The sequence below is a fragment of the Talpa europaea genome (genome assembly GCF_964194135.1).
Source record: "Talpa europaea genome assembly, chromosome: 11".
In the NCBI taxonomy this organism is placed as follows: Eukaryota; Metazoa; Chordata; class Mammalia; order Eulipotyphla; family Talpidae; genus Talpa; species Talpa europaea.
The window spans coordinates 47,458,380-47,476,050 of NC_140078.1; the positions used below are offsets into that span (position 1 = coordinate 47,458,380).

The 17,671-nt window shown below is 36.0% G+C and overlaps 1 protein-coding gene across 1 annotated transcript in view; it reads right to left on the minus strand.

Moving 5' to 3' along the window:
• Nucleotides 1-17,671, minus strand: part of ABCA13 (ATP binding cassette subfamily A member 13) — a gene marked incomplete at its 5' end in the record, with an annotated part of 529,302 nt that overhangs the window by 417,965 nt on the left and 93,666 nt on the right. The window contains 3 exons of the mRNA XM_084247732.1: nt 3,205-3,314; nt 8,036-9,814; nt 11,110-15,879. Of these exons, the coding sequence (XP_084103858.1) occupies nt 3,205-3,314; nt 8,036-9,814; nt 11,110-15,879 (6,659 nt within the window). The remainder of the gene's footprint in view (nt 1-3,204; nt 3,315-8,035; nt 9,815-11,109; nt 15,880-17,671) is intronic.

Below are 17,671 nucleotides of genomic sequence, written 5' to 3' on the forward strand. Positions count from 1 at the left end.
AATTATTAGGGAAATTTAAACCCGACACAAGTCACATGATGATTACAATTTCTCCACCATCTGATGAGGAGTATACTGCAGACTCTTGAAGTGACAAATGAGCCTGAACCCTGTCAGTGACTGTGTGGAATAGCCATGAAAAAGCATCCACTTAGTATCAGTGTTCACTCAACTGCCCATCCAACCCTCCCACACATACAGATTGAGTGCCTGCCATGTCAATGCTAGGAGTGCTTCTCAATCCTGGCGGCCATGGGTAGGGGTTCTCTAGAGAACAGGACAAAGTCCCTTCTTTTCTTCAGATTTCACCTGAAATGTTACCACCCAGACGTATATCCTGAAGGACCCCACCAGTCCTCTCCTCATTTTCTACTACATCACCTATTTCTTCTTCTTTCTAGCACTTATCAACACTGAAATGTCTTAGTTTTTTACTTGAGGGTGTTTGTTAACTTCATAATGCAATTTATAGTAACTTAGAATCATGGGTTAACTATTATTTCTCAAGAAATTTTGCTTTTAAAAGATAAACTTCAAAACCTTAAAATTAGATATTAACATTCAAGGTAAATTATTTCATTTAATTAATGCTTTTAAACATTAGTTCTTTCTTAAGGACTTCCAGAATTAAGATAAACTCATGCCATTTGTGGCAACATGGATAAAATTAGAAAGGAAGATGCTAAGTAAAATAGGAAGGAAAAAGATAATACAGAATGGTGTCACTAATATGTGGGATTTAAGGTAATTAAACTAATATTCAGATAAAGAAAAGATTAAAAATGAATCCTTGGGCCTCCCTGGTGGCTCAAGTGGTTAAGACGCAGTCTATGAAGCTGTCCCAGCCACTGCAGCACGAGTTTGATCCCTGGCCAGGGAGCTACCCACACAGTACAGCAGACCTCTCCTGACTCTCCCGTTGCTCCCCTCAGCAGTGTATTTCAGTCGATTTGCCTGTTCTGTTCCCCACTCTATCCTTGGTGAATCCTCTCTCCCACACACCTTTGGCCTGTACCCCAGTTCTTGTACACATAAGTAAATGAATCTTTAAAAAATAAATAAATAGGTCCTCCTCTGGTGGCGCAGCAGTTGAGAGCTGGGCTGCAAGGCTGCCCTCAGCCTCTGCAGCGCTGGTTCGTGTCCCACCAAAAAAATATATATAATAATAATTAAAAATAAATAAATAAATAAAAATGAAACCTTGAAAGCTGACTACAGAACTGAAACACCAAGATGGAGACAGGATGGCAAGAGGTAAGAACAAAGAGGCAAGGAAGTACAATGGTCTGTGGTAGTGGAATATTACTGATTTAGTGATGTGTACACTATGGTGTTAATACTTGATGGGGTATCCCAATCATCAATTTAAAAAAAATTAAAATTAAAAATATATACTTTCTGTTAAGAGAGGTACTTAGGTATATTTCTATTAAAAAAAAATGGGGAAAAAAGGATTTCAGTAGTAACAGTTTCCCCTAAATCTCCCTAATTTTTTTTAAGATTTATTTATTTATTTATACAAGAACCAAGGTACAGGCCAGATGTGCAGGAGGGTGAGAGGATTCACCAGAGACAGAGCGAGGAACAGAACAGGCAGACCGACAAAATACACTGCTGAGGGGAGAAGCAGGTGAGACAGGAGAGGTCTACACGCCATGTGGGATTCTCCACAGCTGGCCTGGATAGAACACACGCTGCAGAGGCTGCAGACAGCCTTACAGTTTGGCGCTCAACCACATGTGCCACAAGGGAGGCCCTCCCTGTTGCTCCCTTTTGCAAGCATTTATTTCTTTCTGAAATACTTTCTTTTTCACTATTAATCAAAAAAAATTGAAGTAATATTGGTTTACAGATATAGACAGCTTTCAAATGTACAGAATTATAATTCAATGTCTGCATATACTACTATGACCCCCATACATTGTCTATTTTCCACCCATTCCCTTTACCCAATTTGCATGTACCCCATCCCCTTTCCTTCTGGTGACCAACAATTTGTTTTAAAAGCTATTTAATATGCTGGTTTCTACCAAAGGCTCACTCTTCCTCTCCTGATCTCCCTGGGAGGAGCGGGTCTGCATTCTCAGCTCCTATTCCCATTGCCACACCTACCTGTTAACCACTCCAGGTCCCTGTAACCCCCCACTCTAATGATGGGTGTGACTAGGAACCATTGTGCCTCCTGGAGAAGCAGGGTGTGCTCTTCAGTGTCCTCCCAGCCTCACACTGGCTGAGTAACACCAACTACACCCAGAACACATGGTAACCATCTATTTCCATGCATGGTTGAACATTCCCAACAGTCAGTGTAAAATCCCAGATGATACATTCAAGAATCCGAGTGGGCATAGACATGACCATAAAAGGCTCCTGATATTTTCTCACTTAATTGACAACCATCTATTATCTTCTGATTTGCAATCCCCATATGCTACTTTATGAAGATCAATATATAGGCACCATCACAGTTGTGTTGAACTGCAAAGAGTCATAATGTTGCCAGGTTGCCAAAGAGAACCAGGAGTATGGTCACCCCAACATGTTTCTAAAATAATAATACAATGGTCATCTAAATAAGAAATCATCTGAGAATAAATTAGGTGAAGGTAGGAGATGAGAGTATTGTGCCCCCATAAACTTGGGGGACAGGGAGATGCAGGGACAGTCTTAGCTGGCTCCACACAGGAATAAAGGCATAAGGCCCACTCAATTGACCTCTCATACCCCTGTTTTCTCTTGACCTAGCCGAGATTGGTTTCTCCATTTCTCTTCCTTGTTCCTCTTCTGGGCCCATCCCACTGCCAAGAACATTCCTACATTCTTCAAGCCTGACAGACAAGAGGGCTTTGAGCAGCTATGTTCAGGAAGAAGGGCCATGGGAAGGAGACAACATGTGTGTGTGTGTGTGATATTAAATAAATAGCTCTGTTCCAATCATAAGTACTCTAAGATCCACTGTTTACATACTGGAGAAAGTCCTAAAATAAATTATTTACCTGTGAGGCAGCTTATGGTACTTCCTTCAAAAATGATATTGAAAGGAGATTTCAATGAAATATGTAATAACACATTTAGCAAGTATGGTCTGAGGAGACAAATTTGTTCATTTAAAATATAAACACTTAGTTACTATTATATAGAAATGGATCTCAGTGACAGATCCTGCTCTCTGAAGCAGTGTAAAGGTAAACGAGCAAAGCTCACCTGCAAAGATGGTGAGTACACGTAGAACAAGCACCTGCACTTTCTGCAGAGTCACCAGGGCTGGTGGGGGCTTCACAGGCTTCTGGAAAGCCTGACACATTGCAACAACACTGAGGGAAAAAATAGACAATGACATTGAAGTGTAAAAATCTGAAAGCCTTGTGTATCACATGTACTGTCAAGAATAAGAACTACTCTTCCTGCTAAACCATTTCCTTTATAGAAAAACACAGATGATAATAGTGTAAGTTGCTTAAAAAAAAAAGTCTCCAATAGTAATTGAAAGCATCACTGTTGTTGCTAATAAAACCGATGTTTGCTTTCTCTCCTTGACTTGATCCGTTTTCTTAAATGCAATGGTAAATGATCAAAGAATGTTAAAAAGAAGAACAAAATACAAAGTAGAAAGTATATGTAAAGAATTTATATGATTTGCTATTTATGTATGGTGAATTTAGTTTTGACAAATGAATCAGTTTATTGTTTTTAATATTTATTTATTTATTTATTTATTTATTTATTTATGCATACAAGAACTGGGGTGTAGGCCAGAGGTGCAGGGGATGAGAGGATTCACCAGACATAATGGAGAGCAGAACAGGTAGATCTACTGCTGAGGGGAGCAGCTGGCTAGGCTAGAAGAAGTCTGCTGTGTCATGTGGGTTATCTCCCTGACCGGGGATCGAACTCATGTTGCAGTGGCTGCCAATAACTTCATAGTGCTGAGTCTTAACCCCTTGCACCACCAGGGAAGCCCCATGAATCAGTTTATAAATAAGGATTTCTAATTTGTAAGCAAAATCTCAAAGGCTAGTGTATGTACATGCATTTGTAGGTGTGTTATGGTGTGTTTATGGCATCTACTTGGTGGTGTTAAAGCAAATGCATCCAGACCAACTTTCTACTAGGCTGCTCGTACTCAGAACAACTAAATATTTCTTCTGTTATACCATAATGCCTCTGACTGACAAGAAAACTCATAATTCACAGCTTTCTCTCTTATTTTTAAACCCATAGTAGGGCCTCCCCAGTGGTGCAGCGGGTTGAGTGCTGTGCTGTGAAGCTGTCGGCAGCCTCTGCAGTGCAGGTACATTTCCCCCCAGCCAGGGAGAAACCCATATGATGTGTCAGATCGCTCCTGTCTCGCTTGCTGCTCCCTCAGCAGTGTCTTCGGTCCGTCTGCCTGTTCTGCTCCCCCTCTCTCCAGCGAATCCTCTCACCCTCCTGCATCTCTGACCTGTACCCCAGTTCTTGCATAAATAAGTAAATCTTAAAAAAATAAATAAAAATAAACCCATAGTAGCTTTCGTGCCACTCATAGATTAGTTTTACAAAACTCAAAACCATCTTTAATTATCATGTACAGCTGAGTATAGAACTGTCTGAAGCTTTTCTAAAAGAAGAATCAGAACATACTTTTTTATTTTTTTAACTTGTGGGCCACATCACCTGATTAAGAATACAGATTTTCAGGAATATTCCTGAAAAGGAAAATCCTTGAAAAAGCCTGGGGATGGATTTTTTAAAAAACAGAAAAAGAAAAACAAGCATCTTGGCTTTTTAGTGAACTGCCTCTTCAGATTCTCAGCATGTTGAAGCACGCACCCCTTTGCCCAGGGATGGGACAGACACAGCAACATCCAAGTCTCCAACATACTCCAGAACCTGGGACAGGTAAAGCATAGCTTCTGGGACCAGGGCAGAGCTGTGTTGTTTTATGTGACTCAATATCTTTACAGTATGTTTTAAATTTTCTTTCCCCAGAGGACGAATGAAACAATCTGAAAAAGTGTTTTTTTAACTTTTTGTACTGTTAAAGTGTTAATGTGATTGCAGGACAATAGCAGAGTATTGCTGCTTGGGGGAAAAACACCTAGTGGATTTTATGCAAAACCTTCGTGGGAAAGGTGAATTTTTTCCCACCTTGTATATTGTTTTTCTATTTTTGAGATCCAGTCTTAAAGAATTCAATTATTATATATCAACAGAGACCTTTTAGATTGGTAGTACTGTGTACATATATAGACAAAAGTAAGTTTTAACGATTGAATGCATTTATGGAAAAAGGTGTTGAAGCTGGTTTCTTTATAATTAAACTAGTTAATTGTAGACTAAAGGGATTCTAAAGTCATTTGATACTTCTGAAGATAAGGCAGAAATATACAAAATCCCCTAAGGAAGCTAGATAAAAGAGCAAGACCTGCTCTATAACAACAAACAAGATTAAGGGCTTAATTAGAAAATAATTTGGGGGCAAGGAATAGGTATCACTGAATTGTGTTTTAGTGTCATAGAAAATAAATTTACATGTGATTTTTATTTCTGGTAAAAAACACTATGAAAGTATATAGACCAATTTATGTATCACCATTAGTGAATATATTTTTGATAAATTGTAGGATTTTATTTATAACATTGTTTCAGTTTCTCTGTAGTGCCAATAGGGGCTTCTTCCAAATCTCCCTCAGTCACTGTGTTTTATAGATTAAGTCCGTAAAGTGCCAAGTCTTGGCTTCTCAACCTTTAAAATGAGAAATGTGGCCACCTGTATTTCACTATAGCATGCTTATGGGTGACCAAGCAAACTTGTTAAACCAAAGGCTTTTTTTATTTTAAATATATTTATTTCAATATATTTTTTACATCATTGTTCATTTCTGTGTAATGTTTGATTTTTTTTTTGTCTCAGGTGTAATCCTCATAAAATTCCCACCACTGTGTCACCCGTGAACCGTCACTGTGGTTTCCTGTGCTTTTCCCTCTCCTGCTTTAATTGACAGATTTGGATAGTCTGGAGAGGGCAGTTCAAACCAGTTCTGTGGAGAGGCTGCTGGTCCTGGGCCTCACAGGGTGAAGCAAAGTGCCTGACAACCACATAGGCACTCCAGGTAGGGATATTGCATATGCCCCACCTAAGCCCTGGTGAGTGGGTAGAGGGGTACTCAGGGTTCATTTCTCCATGCCCCTGCACAAAGTTGTGAGAACTTCCAAACAAGGGAAAAGAAATGGATCCAAGTGCTGCCTTCTTCTGGTCTCCCTTTTCCTCTTTAGCTAGTTTGCCTAATTTCTAGGACAAATTTAGGGACTAGAAAATAATTTAAAAGCAGCATTCACTTTGAAATGTAATTTGGTTTTAACTGTAGGTAAATAGTTGGTACATCAATAATGTATGTTAGGCCTCCTTCGTGGTGCAGAGGTTAAAGTCTCAGCATTATCAAGCTATTGCCAGCCATGGCAGCATGAGTTCAATCCCCGGTCAGGGACCTAACCCACATGACACAGCAGACCTCTCCTGGCTTGCCTGCTTCGCCCCTCAGCAGTGTGTTTCTGTCAATCTGTCTGTTTTGCTCCCCACTCTCTCTGGTGAATCCTCTCACTGCCCCAGGCCTTGCACCTCTGGCCTACACCCCTGTTTTTGTATTCATATATAAATGAAAACAATTTTAAAAATAAATAAATAATGCATGTTGATGTACATGTGAAAGAATGAGACACAGTCAAGGGGCTAATGTTCTCTAAAACAAGAAACAATGAATCCTCCCTCTGCCATTGCAGATACTAAAGCAGGAGGAAGGGAAAAATGGATTCAGCCTAAATGTGCTTTAGGTATCTCCTTTGTCACCAGGGAGCCTCAACTCCGGGAGCCTTACAGAAAACTTTTAGAATATTCATGGAACTTTCTACTTTGGGGGGAGGGCATTATTGTTATTCTCATTATTTTAATTGTAAGCTAATGTTTTACTTAGATGTCTGTAATTGTTATTGTATTATTAATGTTTTCATATAGTAAACCTACTAATATGCATATTAATGCACATATGAAGTTTACATTACTGTATAATCCTAGCCACATTCCTTGAAGGACCTACTGTTATCCCTGTCCTATACATAAACAAAAGGTGGTTCAGAAATTTTGATTGACATGCCTAAATTCATTACGTTAGCGAACAATAGAGCCAGGATTCAAACCAAATTCATATTAGTCTGATCTCAAAGCCATGGCCAACAGAATTTTTGGTTTTACTCAATTGTATCTTCCCCATTCAAGACATCAGTGATAAAAATACACTGAAAACAAAGGGAGAGACTGAATCAAAAATCACTAAAATGGGATGAAACTAGGACCAAGTCAACAGCTGCCTGGACTTTTCCATTGGTTACAATTTGAAAACACAATTTTCTTTGTGAGGTGAATGGCCTCCTACTCTTGTCTTCATATCAAAGAATAGGACCTTGACTGCTAGAGAATGTGAATAGAAAAATTGTTTACATACCTAGTCTTGGGACAAGTAAATAGAATAGAATATTAATTTGGAAAATAAAAGAGTTGCTTTTGAATTTTTTAATAAATTAGAATAGTACTTGATAGTCCAATAATGAGTCAAATAGTAAAGAGATTAGGGCCTCCCCCGGAGGCGCAGTGGTTGAGTGCTTGGTTGCGAAGCTGCCCGCAGCCTCTGCAACGCTGGTTCAATCCTGGGCTGCCTGGCAGGGATCCCACATGGCACGCAGACCTCTCCTGTGGCCCGCTGCTCCCCTCAGCAGTGTATTTCGTCAGTATGCCTGTTCTGCTCTCTGCTCTCCCTCTAGTGAATTCTCTTACCCTCCTGCACTTCTGACTGTACCCAGCGCTTGTATAAATAAATAAATAAATAAATCTTTAAAAAAAATAGTAAAGAGATTAGACTTAAGTCATTATGTGTTGAAGCCAACTTCAAAGTGTAATGAAGGGCTGCTTATCTCTGTTCAGCTTAATTCCTTTGTGGTTCTATTTTATATTCACTGCTTACCATAGTGGGGACAGAATGAACTGAATCAAGTGTCTTATTACCTTTGATAAGTCAGCGGGACTTCTTGCCAATATTCAGTCAATGTAATTAATCCCTTCAGGTATTTCTCCAAACATGATGATGGCTTGAAGATGTAAGGAAAGCCAATACTCTCTTCTTTGGTCTTCTCTTCTTTTTCTGATGTGATATTCCTTCCAGTGGTTGCATTAATAAAAATCTCAAAAATGGACTGAAGTACATTTTTCATGGAATTTATCCACTGAGAATTATTCGGGAGAAAGTCTTTCCTCAAGAGAGCTGTTTGATACAAAATAATCTGGATTTCATCCTCAAGTTGTTGATAAGTTATATTAGTAATCAAAAAGGTGTCAAAAAACAAAGCTTTATTCAAATCACCTTCAATAGTTTTCAGAAGATTGTTTAGGTGCTGAACCAGTCTCAGCAATATGTTGAAAGCATTCCAGTCATCATTCTCTAAATTATTCCAAAGAACTTCTAAAGTGAGATCAATCATTGTTCTCAAGTAAGTCCTTATTTCTGTGTTGTTTTGAGACAGCATTTCATCTAAAAATAGGACCATTTTATGAGTTCCCTCCCATTCTGTATCTTGAGGACAACTGTAGGCAGCAATTGTTTTAGGATATAAGAAATCCATCTGATTCATGATGTTATTTATAGGAATTAAACAATCCAGGACTTCTTCACATAAATTGATAGGATCCATAGACAATATTTGAGTCTCACTAGTAAATGCTTCCACAAGATATTCCACATCTCTTGAATTGATTTTCATAGATGTTAAAAATTCAGCAATTTCTTCCAAAATATCAGAAAATTCATTGGAATGGTTCACATATGAGAATGTGCTAGATGACACATTAACAATATCAGAGTCTTGGGAAATATTAGGTTTGACACCAATCATTCCAAAGATCAAGTCAAGAAATGGGATCAAAGAATCATTTATATTTTCAAATATTAAATTATCTACTTTTTTCAAAGTAAATATTTTATTTATAGCATTTTGAGCACTTTGTTGCAAAATGGAATAAAGAGTGCCATATAATTTCAGAGTATCATTGGTATTGGAGGTGAAATGAGTTTTAAAAATAGTGACCATCTTCCTTGAAATTTTCTTGGCTAGCTTCAGAATTTTCACAGTGGAGTTCACTGACATAGCAAGAGCTCTCATTTCAGCACTGTCTCTCATAAGCATGATCAGAGTATTAGACATTTCCAAGAGGGGTTCTAGGACATGGCTTTCTCCACAAACTCTTGAGATCACATCAAGTAATTGCTTAGTAATTTCTAATGTCACTCTGTTTCTTAGAGGAAATGAATTATTTATAAAGGACAGCAAATCAGTTAGATTAGCAAGTATAACTTCTTGGAGTATGGGATACAAGGTATTGAAGTCCTTATTAGGAGAGTTTAAAAGAGTATCCATAAGTCTTGATATCTCTATTGAAGTTTCTCTCACAAGGTAAAGAGCAGACCTAAGGTCTTGACTGAGCTTGAAGAGGTTCTCAGAACTATTCATGTGGAAAAGCAACTGACTTACCACTGTCAGAAAGTCCAAATTGTTTTCAGTCTTATTTTCCATTGAGATTTTCCTTAAAAGAATATTAAATATATCTTTCATGAAGTTCAATCCTTGAGGATTATCAAAATAAAAATTTTGATTGTCTAATGAACTACTGATTAGATGATATATAGTCTCCTTTAAACTTGAGAAAATGTTCATAAGTTTGTCTTCTTTTGTGGAGGCAAGAAATTGATGCAATTGCTGAATTTCTAGCATTTTACCTTCTGAGACAAAGCTGTAAATATAAGATTTTAATATCATGTTTAACATTAAGATAATCATGTTTAAGATGATAGTCACTTTTTAATAGTATCATCATGGGAGGATAACATTGATTGAAAGATGACATGTTAAAATACATTCCAGATGAAAATTCATATTTTTCTGCCAAATAAGAGAGTAACAGAATTTCCTGTATAATTCCATTATAATGCCTTAAACCTAAGAAATTAAAAAGCCATGTGCTTTTGCTTTTAGAAATCCAAGGCTATCAAGTGTTTCTTAACATAAGAGTCAACATTTTTCCAAGGTTCAAACTCCTAGCAATTAACTTAGATGTCATGATAACTCTATGATGTCTCAGCTTGAGTAGGCTGTGTGACTGCCTCAGAACCTGTTTTTCCTGCACCGGGTGGTCTATATAGCAACTTCCCCTGTGAGATTGGAGGGTCAAAGAAGTCAGTGACTATTTAGTAGCTAAATACTAAGCTAGATGATGCTGGATAGGAATTTTGCAAAGATGATTAAAGTTTCTAATAATTAACTTGAAGTTAGAAGAGACAGTATCTTGAGTGGGCTACACCTAATTGATTGGAAGGGCTTCCAAGAAGATTTTAGACTTCCCTGACCTAGCAACCTCAAACATCAATAGGATGCTTTACTTCCCCCATGGTCCTTCTTGACTATCACCTGTGGACAAGTTGTTGTAACTGTATTCCAGCCTGCTTGTCAGCTTTCCAGTCTGACAGCCTGCACTATACCCTCTGCACTTTCTCAGTCAGGATCCAGAATTGTTGAAACCTACTCCTTTTAATAAATCTTTGTTCTTGTTCTATTTCCGTGATTAAGTCCTGACTTATAAAAAGATTATTGAATAAATAGGAATTTTTCTCCAGACTGGCTAACTGCAAGAGAAATGAAAGAAGATACATGAGAAAACATAATGTGGTTATCAGAGTTTTAAAATTTTGCAATTTTATCAATTCCAAATATAAACATCAATATAAATTAACTGAAATGAAAATATTTAAACCTCTCATGCGTGATTCTTATTTTTTTCTTAGTGAAAAAGTGAATGAAAACATCAGCAGTTAATATATATGGACATATATACATATACATTAATTAGATGACTAGCATCAAAGTTATTTTACCTTGATATTTTAATAAAAAATCCATTAAGTCAAAATTCACTAAAAAGATCATTCAAAGGTATTGGGTATAAGTGAGGTCATTGACATATATGCCAAAAATTAAAGTGGCTTGTCATGAATAACAACCACACATACTGTAGTGACTAAGCAAACTCACCTGATCTCTGCAGTACTATCTTTGTGGAATTCTTTTAGCAAAAGAGAGATTTTGTTTTCAGAATTGTCCTTCAGTAAGGAGAAGAATATTTTCAAAAGTTGTTCCATGGAATCTGCTATGCCTCTTGGAAGGAAAATTATTCTCTCTCCATTTTCTAACTGTGTATGGTTCAAGGTGAGGTTAATAAAATTCATTATGTGAAGATCAGTATCACTTACATTCAAGGCCTCTTGTTGAGCAATACCAGCTAACTTACTGATTGAATTAATTAAGATGCGTTCAAAAAGCAACTGAATAACTGAGAAATTAGTTAGCTGTTCTTGGTTTAGAAGATGAGTAAAAAGTTCAATATCCAAATGACTTTCTCTCATAATGTTTTCTAGATAACCAAAAAAGTTATCATTATCTTTAGTAAACAAATTTACATCATTAAGGGCACTCTCATTGGCCATAAGACCATATGTCTGTATCATTCTGGAATAAGTTTCATTTGCATATTTATGAAGCCAGTTTCTTGTGACCAATAGAAAAACTTTGATAATTTCTAATGTCTTCAGTGATGATGAATCCAGGCTTTCCAAATAATGGGCAAGTTGCAAAGTTATATTTTGAGGAGACACTGAATTAATAATTTGAAATTTCTTGTAAACTTCAGAGCCCTGTTGTCTGATACTGAAATTGTGGTTTTGGTCTTTCATAGTTTGTTCAAACTCTAACCACATTTCTCCAAAGTCATTAGATGATTCATTTTTTTTAATCAAATTCGATAATGCTTCTAAACTACTACCTATAATGTCTGCATTCAGGAATACCATTAATGGAGAAACTAAGGAACGAATGCTACTTTCTGGGATCTGATCTCCAAAAAGTAAATTTATTATCCTTTTCAAATTTATGGGAATATTATTTTGAACAAATGTCTCTGTACCTTTATTAATATTAAGGATCTTGTTTAAACTAACTACTTTATCAAGAATATTTTCATCTGTTATAACTTTTGTAAAGTTGACTTTTTTTAAAGTTTCTATGATTTGCAAAAGAACTTGCTTTATGGACCCCCTGGGACAAAGTTCAGAGATGTTGTCATTGCTTTTATTTTCAAAAGATGAGACAAATGGCAACACCTTATGCCAAAATTCTTGTGCAGTTTTTGTAAGTGGAATTTTAACATGGAAGATTTCAGACAGCTCTAGAAGAATGGAATTCCAGTCCACTAATTCATGAATTACACAAACCACTCTTTTAGTTATTTCCATCTGTGCACTTTCATTTGAACATTGTGACTCTTCTCCTGGAGGAGACAGATGGAGGTGGTGCAGTATAATGTCCACTTTGCTGTAAAAGGAAGAAGACATGTGCTCATGGATGTTACATGCTTCTAACTTTGGATTCTTCTGAAATCCAAAAGTTGTGTGATTCCTGCACCAAATCATAGGAAGGCAAGTTAAAGCATTTGAAAGAATATTTGGCTTATCTGATATTAATTCAATTGTATCCGAAAGAGTTTTTATCACAATAGCAAAGTCTTTCTTGGTGATGTTTGAAATGCTTATACCATGAAGGAGTGTGAAATTGTAGACATCCTTGAGAACTTCTGTGATATTTTTGTCAGCAACTCTCTGAAGGAGCTTCACAGCATAAGGAAGTGCATAGTACAAATCAACTACAACATTAACATCATCTTTAGGGAACAGACGTGAAAGCTTTAGCAAGTGATTAACATTCCAAGAATGTGAGCTGTCCACAAATTTTTCCATCAAACCAACAAGCAAGTTCACCCCCATATTGCCAGTATTTAACCTACTGATGTTTTTAAAGAAATCTGTTAGGCTTTCACTAATTTCCTCAAGTTGATCTATTAGCAGATGTACGTCTGTCTTCTTGAAAGTATGTAGAAAAGAAGCTACTTTCTTTAAAACTTGAATTTTATCTGGATCTTGCAGAATATTGTGATGAACTGAGGGAATTAAGGAGATGAACAGATCCCTCATCAGCTGAATACCAAGGCCCACAGCTCTCATTACTTCATGTGGAATTATTTTTGATGAATTTTTAAAATTATGAGGTAGGTTTGCAGCCAGGTAATTAGCTAAATAATAAAGTGAATTGCCTAAACTGTTTACATTATTTTCCTTTGGACTCATAGCGAATACATTTAAATTTTTTTCAGTTTCAGAAGAGGAGCTATTTTCCAGGTTGTTAAGCAAAAGATCTTTCACAAGTTTTTGAATTTCCTTCCCCAGAGCTACCATGTGCAGCCAAATATTTTTAAATTGTTTAGGAATATCACCTGACATATCTGTGTGCCTTAGAATTAATTCAATAAAATGTTTCCAGTTGGATTGAGATGCAAAGTCAAAGTCTCTTGTTAAATTGTTAATAATCATTCTTATTTGACTTGTGGAATCATTCAAAAGAGTTAACAAAATCTCAAATTTTGGTAACTTTTCCTCCTCATGGACAGCAGTAAGTACAACATTTAGAAAGTCAGTTACATTTTTCAAGTAACTATTCACACAATTTATATTTGATATATTCAAAGAACAAGGTTCCATTATATTTAACATCCAAGAAACAAGCTTCAAACTAAAGTTGATTTTGTTTTCCACATCTCTGAAGTTTCTCAAAATACCCTGAAGATGTCCTTTAAAAAAACTGGAGTTATACATCATATACAGATGGTTTGTGATATTTACCCATTCGATGCATCCTTTCAGTTTGTTAACAGTGTCCTCCGAGGAAAATGTAGATTTTAACAGGGCCAGAATTTGTAATGTCCTCTGGGAAGTGTTTACATATAATAGACCATCTTCCAAAATAAACTCAGTAGCATTTTGGAAAATATCAGCACAGGGAAATGAATTTTGGTCATGAGACGCGTTTCTAAGAAATAATATTGTTTCTCTTATTTCGGTGATGACACTTTGAAACTCTACTCCATAATCTGTGAGGTTATTTGAAAGAGAGTGATTTGTCAAATATGCATTTCTAGCTACATAGTCTGAGGTATTGCTTAAATCTATGAAAATATCAAGCAGTGAAGATAAAAACTCTTGACTACCATTTATGTTTAATGGAAATGCCTTTAGCTGATTCAGGGCAGTTTCCATAGAAGAAAGGGATTTTTCCAGTTGGTCCTGATTAAGCAACTTTACTCTAACCAATATATCACCTAAAGCTACCCAGAGTTCCCTGAGATTCAGAAAATCATACCAATCGTGGAAGTCGTCAGCTTGAGTTACATTTTTAAACAAGTTTAATATGAGCCTAGCAGGATGATGGACAAGAAATATTCCCTGGCAGCTTTTAGAAATCTTCATATCACTTTCCAATTCATCCAAAAGTTGAGTGAGGCCAACATGAAGGGGCATGAAAATTTCTATGTCCAACTTAAATGTATAAGATATGCTTCTGCAGATTTCAGTCCACATTTGAAGCCATGAAACAGTGCAGTGAATGGCCATAATCTCATTGAACACACTACTATTTGCTGAGAAGTTTGATAGGATTCCTTCCCAGGGAAAAATAAATGAAGATCCCCCAACAACTGAATAATTAACAGGAGAAATGCTTTTATTATCTAAAGTAAAGCATTTGTTACCAAGTAAGGTTTCTACTGAAACATTAAAGAGTTGGCTCATAAATTGAAATAAAGAACTACGAAAATCTTTGTCTGCTGTGAACAGTTGTTTGAGGCCTGTCAACACAACATGGATCACTTCCACTACTGGGCCCTCTGTTGACATCAAGGACTTGGCTTGATTCTCCACAAAGTTAAAAATTGAAAGCAGTTGTTGACAAAAAGATACTTGAGAAATTTCCCAAAGAACGTTTGTTGTCTCATATAAAAATGCAAATGCATTACTGATGTTTTGGAAATTAAATTGCTTTATGATATTCAAAATGTGTTTTGAGATTTCTGTAAGAAAAGATGGCAAAGACTCTCTATTCCGAGTGCTCAAATATTTATAGATAGATTGGTAAAGTGATGAGTAAATTTGCAGAAGTAAAGCTGAATCTTCATCTTTGAAAACATTTATATGTATGTAAGTTATAATTTTATCAAGCTCTTCTTTTTGAGATTCAGAAAGGGCTAAGAAAAAATAAGATGCATTCTTTAGAGCATAGACTGTATCCAGAGCTTCTAAAACTTGTTCTTGTTTTAGAAATCCAAGTTCATAGAGATTACTTATTATAGCTTTACTTAATTGTGCAAAATCTATTTTCATGGTTGGTGATTTGGACCAATCTGAATGAAACAACTGAGAAAAATTAAAATTTTCACTAAGAATTGTTTCATTGTCTGGAACAGAAAAATTTAAAAACCTAGACAGGGTTTCCAATTTTGCTCTTTCTCCTTTGGAAAAACCATACATCCAAAATTCTAGTAACTTGGGATCAGTTTCAAAAAGGATTGATTCTATAAATCTGAAAGTATTTCTTGACTTCTCCCTTACCCAGAGACTTTGAAGAGATTGTATCTTTTTTTTCATGACTCTACTGAATTCTAAAAGACTCTGATTATTAGTAGAAGATGGGTCTCCTTCTAAATTTTTTAAATGATTTATCCACAAATGACTTGTATTCAGAATAGTCCCAGTGAGAGATGGGAGATTATGAAATTTGGGAATATCCAATAAGTTGAAAGATTTAGGCAATAATAATTTCTCCCAAAATTCCACAAATGATAAAAGAAAGTTTATTTGTTCATCTTCAAGAGTATGCAACTTCTTTTCCATCTTTAGAAGTTCCTTTGCAGAATTTAAGACCCTAAAAAAATATAGAACTATTTTGATATGAGAAAAACAAATACATACATTCAAAACAAATAAAATTTATCAAATTTTCAAGGTAAAACAGATTTACTCATGATAAAACATGAAAAATATTTGTTAGAGACTATATTTTCCAACAGGAATTAGATTTATGTGAGCATTTGTATGTATTTTCAAAATCTGCAAAGCAGCTGTTTGTTTGTAGGTTAAAATCTGCTCCCTGCATTAAAAAACAATACATTTGAAATTAATTTACTTTTCGATTTATATTTATGACCATTCAAAATAAATTTGCTATTTAAGTCAGAAGAATCAAGACAACATCCTATGACATCTCAAATGTCTTGTTTATAGATGTTGTCCAAATGGCAGTATGCATCAAAAATTGTCCTTTTATGATTTAATCATAATTAGTATCTCTTTAGGATTCCCTGTTCTAGAAGACAGTTCCTGTGCTCTTTAAGCAATGATATAATTTCCATTATTCAAACTCATTATTTTCAATGGTGTATTTCTTCTCCTGGTGTTTTTTTTTTTTTTTTTTTTAGAACACAAAGAGTTCTCCAGAGAGCAACTAATAGGTTACAAGTCCACTTGTAATAGAAGTTCTCACTTGGAGAATTTAACAACTTCTACTAACTGCAGAATTACAAGCACACTATTTAAACCCTTGGAGGCCCGTGTGTTTCATATTTTAGAAAGGTAATCTGATCCACGTGTCACATATCAATTAAAGTGCTCAACACCAGTGAAGGTTGAGGCAACCCCATGTCAATTCATAATTACTTCTGAAGTGAAAGTTGTGAATGGGCTTACCTGTGGGTCAATAGACTCATTAACTTCTGAGTCTGCTGAATGAGTTAAGATACCAACCTTAGGAAGGCTTCAGTTTTAGACTTTTAAGACTTCAGAATTAGAAGTAAGAGATTTTTACCTATATTGGCTATCGGTGTCTTAAAGGATGAATTCCTTTCTATACACCTTTAAATAAACCTGTTTTAGGGCCTCCCTGGTGGTGCAAGGAGTTAAGCACCACACTATGAAGCAATCCACAGCCTCTGCAGGATGAGTTCAATCCTAGCCAGCCAGGGAACAACTCACGTGGTGCAGCTGACCTCTCCTGACTGCCCGTTGCTCCCCTCAACAGTGTACTTCAGTCAATCTGCCTGTTCTGTTCCCCACTCTGTGTCTGGTGAATCCTCCCCCCTCCCACATCTCTGACCTGTATCCCAGTTCCTGTATGCATAAATAAATCTTTTAAAAAAATAAAAATAAAAATAAATAAGTAAACCTGTTTTAGAACATATGCTATAAAATAAAATACATATAGGGCAGATCAAATGCAGGAATTATATAACTGAGAATAGAAAAAAATATCAGCTTAATTTTAGGGTATTATTGTTCATAAAATAGAGAGGGGCTACTTGGAAACATAGAATATTGAAAACATTTCTTGGAAAAATTGCAACAGGAAATAGAAAGTTCTGGTAATGGGAATACAATATGAACATTGTTCAGATCTAATAGAAATATATGCATAACTACTGTGCAAGTAATTGGATATTTATAGAATAGAATACAAAACCATCTTGTTTGTAATGGGGACAGAGAGATCATAGAATAGCAATAGTAGTATGAGTAACAGTTGAAGTATAACTTGTATTATGAGTAGTAACAGTGTCACACATTTTTATATCACTTTACAACTCACATAGACCTTTTTCAGGAAAGTCAGTTATTATAAGTCTGACGTGAGCAATAACTGACACTTCAGAAGGTAATCCCAC